The sequence below is a fragment of the Elephantulus edwardii genome, unplaced genomic scaffold (assembly GCF_000299155.1).
Source record: "Elephantulus edwardii isolate Elephantulus edwardi_28Jun2011 unplaced genomic scaffold, EleEdw1.0 scaffold00022, whole genome shotgun sequence".
Taxonomy (NCBI): domain Eukaryota; kingdom Metazoa; phylum Chordata; class Mammalia; order Macroscelidea; family Macroscelididae; genus Elephantulus; species Elephantulus edwardii.
Genome location: NW_006399772.1, coordinates 11,129,407 through 11,131,921, shown reverse-complemented (window position 1 = coordinate 11,131,921; position 2,515 = coordinate 11,129,407). Strand labels below are relative to the sequence as shown.

General features: G+C 43.6%; 2 protein-coding genes across 4 annotated transcripts in view; one reads left to right on the top strand and one right to left on the bottom strand.

Moving 5' to 3' along the window:
* Positions 1–2,515, bottom strand: part of DLD (dihydrolipoamide dehydrogenase) — a 29,429-nt gene that overhangs the window by 19,982 nt on the left and 6,932 nt on the right. The gene's annotated exons all lie outside the window — the stretch shown is intronic.
* Positions 1,246–2,055, top strand: LOC102865206 (protein LSM12 homolog). The gene has a single exon (XM_006882631.1). The coding sequence runs from the start codon at positions 1,262–1,264 to the stop codon at positions 2,033–2,035; it is 774 nt and encodes a 257-aa protein (XP_006882693.1). The 5' UTR covers positions 1,246–1,261; the 3' UTR covers positions 2,036–2,055.

Below are 2,515 nucleotides of genomic sequence, written 5' to 3'. Positions count from 1 at the left end.
ATGTTATTTCATTAAATTCTTCTGTGTCTGCCAATTCCTTTTGATACAATGACTCAGTATATTCCTTCCATCTTCTTTTAATACTTCCTGGATCATTTAATATTCTTCCTAAAGCATCCTTGATAAATAAAACTCAGTGCGATCAAGTTGATGCCAACTCACAATCACCCTCCACGGCCTTCAAAGCCTATAAATCAGAACAGAAGAAAACTGCCATTTCTCAGCCCATTAAGTCACTGGATTCTAACTGCTGGAGACAGCTGGCTTTTGGTGAGTGGTGAAGTACACTACAACTATGTCCCTTAACTGACTGACGCATGTCAGCAAGTTGGAGCTAACTCACAGCTGATCCTCCAGCAGGTTTTCAGAGACTGTAAATCACTGGAGAACAATCATTTGTTTCCCTTATTGCAGCCTGTGGCTCAAGCTGCCTGCCCTGGGTTTGCAGCGCCAACGCCTTACCTGGTGGCCCAGCAGAGCTAACCTCACAGGACAGTTTGGGAAAAGGAGGAGGTATCACACTGTGATAATTCAAGACTGGTTTTACAAATAAGTAAAAAGAACCGAAAAGAGATGAAGAATAGAAGAAATTTATTTAGGGAGTAAATACAAATTATCCAATTTGCTAAACAAGCATGAAGACATATTTGATAAGATCTGTTTCAGTTGTTTTCTTTGGCCAGGGGAGAAGAGGAGGTAAGTTTTCAATGGCTTTAACCATGTCCTATACTTGTGATATCCTGAACAGCTTAGCCTTTGAAATTTTAAATTCTAATACTACTCTTTGTCCATAACCCAACCTAGTTTATTAAAGTCAAAGTCATTGTTATTGATTCCCAACTGACTCCATAACCCAACCTAGTTTATTAAAGTCAAAGTCATTGTTATTGATTCCCAACTGACTCAGAGCTGACCCAGCAGGTTTTCAGAGGCTGTAAATCATATGGGAGGAGACCGCCCATCTTTCTCCTCAGAAGCTGGTAGTCAGCACTGCTAACCTAGTCTACAATTAAAAAACTCCATGCCACCTAGTTAGAACTCATAGCTGACCCTTCAGCAGATTTTCAGAGGCTTTAAATCACATGGGAGAATGAATGCTCATCCTTCCCTTGAAGTCTACTCTGTGGGAAGACAGTAAAAAAAAAAAGGATCTGAAATAGAACAAACCTGGGCTTAATCTAAGATCTACTCCCACCTAAATCCTTGGGCAAATTAATCTCCCACTGGGGTCCCGGCTTTCGCCCGCTGCTGCTCTCCCAAAATGGTGGCTCCTCCGGGCGAGAACTCCAGCGTTGGGAGCCAAGTGTCGTGCCGGACGTGCCAGGAGCAGCGACTGCAGGGCGAGGTGGTAGCCTTCGACTACCAGTCCAAAATGCTGGCTTTAAAATGCCCTTGTTCAAGTGGAAAACCCAACCATGCAGACACCTTGCTCATGAACTTACAATATGGTTCAGAAGTGGAAATAATTAATGACCGAACAGAAACCCCTCCTCCTCTAGCTTCACTCAATGTTAGTAAGCTTGCCAGCAAAGCACGGACAGAGGAGGAGGAGAAGCTGAGCCAGGCCTATGCAATCAGTGCTGGTGTTTCCCTAGAGGGCCAGCAGCTCTTCCAGACCATTCACAAGACTATTAAAGACTGTAAATGGCAAGAAAAAAACATTGTAGTCATGGAAGAAGTTGTTATTACACCCCCATATCAAGTGGAAAACTGTAAAGGCAAAGAAGGGAGTTCTCTGAGCCATGTACGCAAAATAGTTGGAAAACATTTTAGAGACGCGGAAAGCCAAAAGATACTGCAGCGTTCACAAGCCCAGCAACCACAGAGGAGGCTGCCCTATCATCCTGAGTCCATACACCTGGAGGACTCTTCCAACATCCAGCCAAGGAGGCGGTGGTGGTGGCTTCAGCGGAGGCAGGCCGGGGGAGGGAAGGGATCCTATATTTCCTATTGGCTCTTGTTAACAGAGGGTCAGCATTTCCAAATCTTAGACTTGAACAAACAAAACACCCGACAAAAAAGAACAAGAGAGTAATTTAAAAATTGGGAAAAAAATTATTTAATCTCCCTTGGCTTTGATATACATAGCAAGAATAGTAGGGACAGCCTGGTGTGAGGCTCAAAGATAATTTAAACAAAAAATTAGCAGGTTGTGAAGTATATAATAAGCACAAAATGAACATTACATCGGCTTTAGTCTTACAGCCTCAACTCTCAGCCCTCGTTCTCTGTAACACTCCATAAATTGATACTGCAGTGCTATACACTGCCAAAACCCATTTTGGCACTTACTCTCTTTACTGTCTTAAATGTCTCTTATGGTAAAGTTTACACTCCTTTGTGGTGGTGTTGCTGTGTCCCAGGGTCAGAACTGACCCATAACAGGTTTTCAGAAGCAGTGTATCACACAGGAGATGGCCCATCCTTCTCACATAGAGCAGCTGGTGAAGTCAAACTGCCTGCCTTTGGGCTGGCAACACAGTTTCTTACCACTAGGCCACCACAGCTCCTGTCT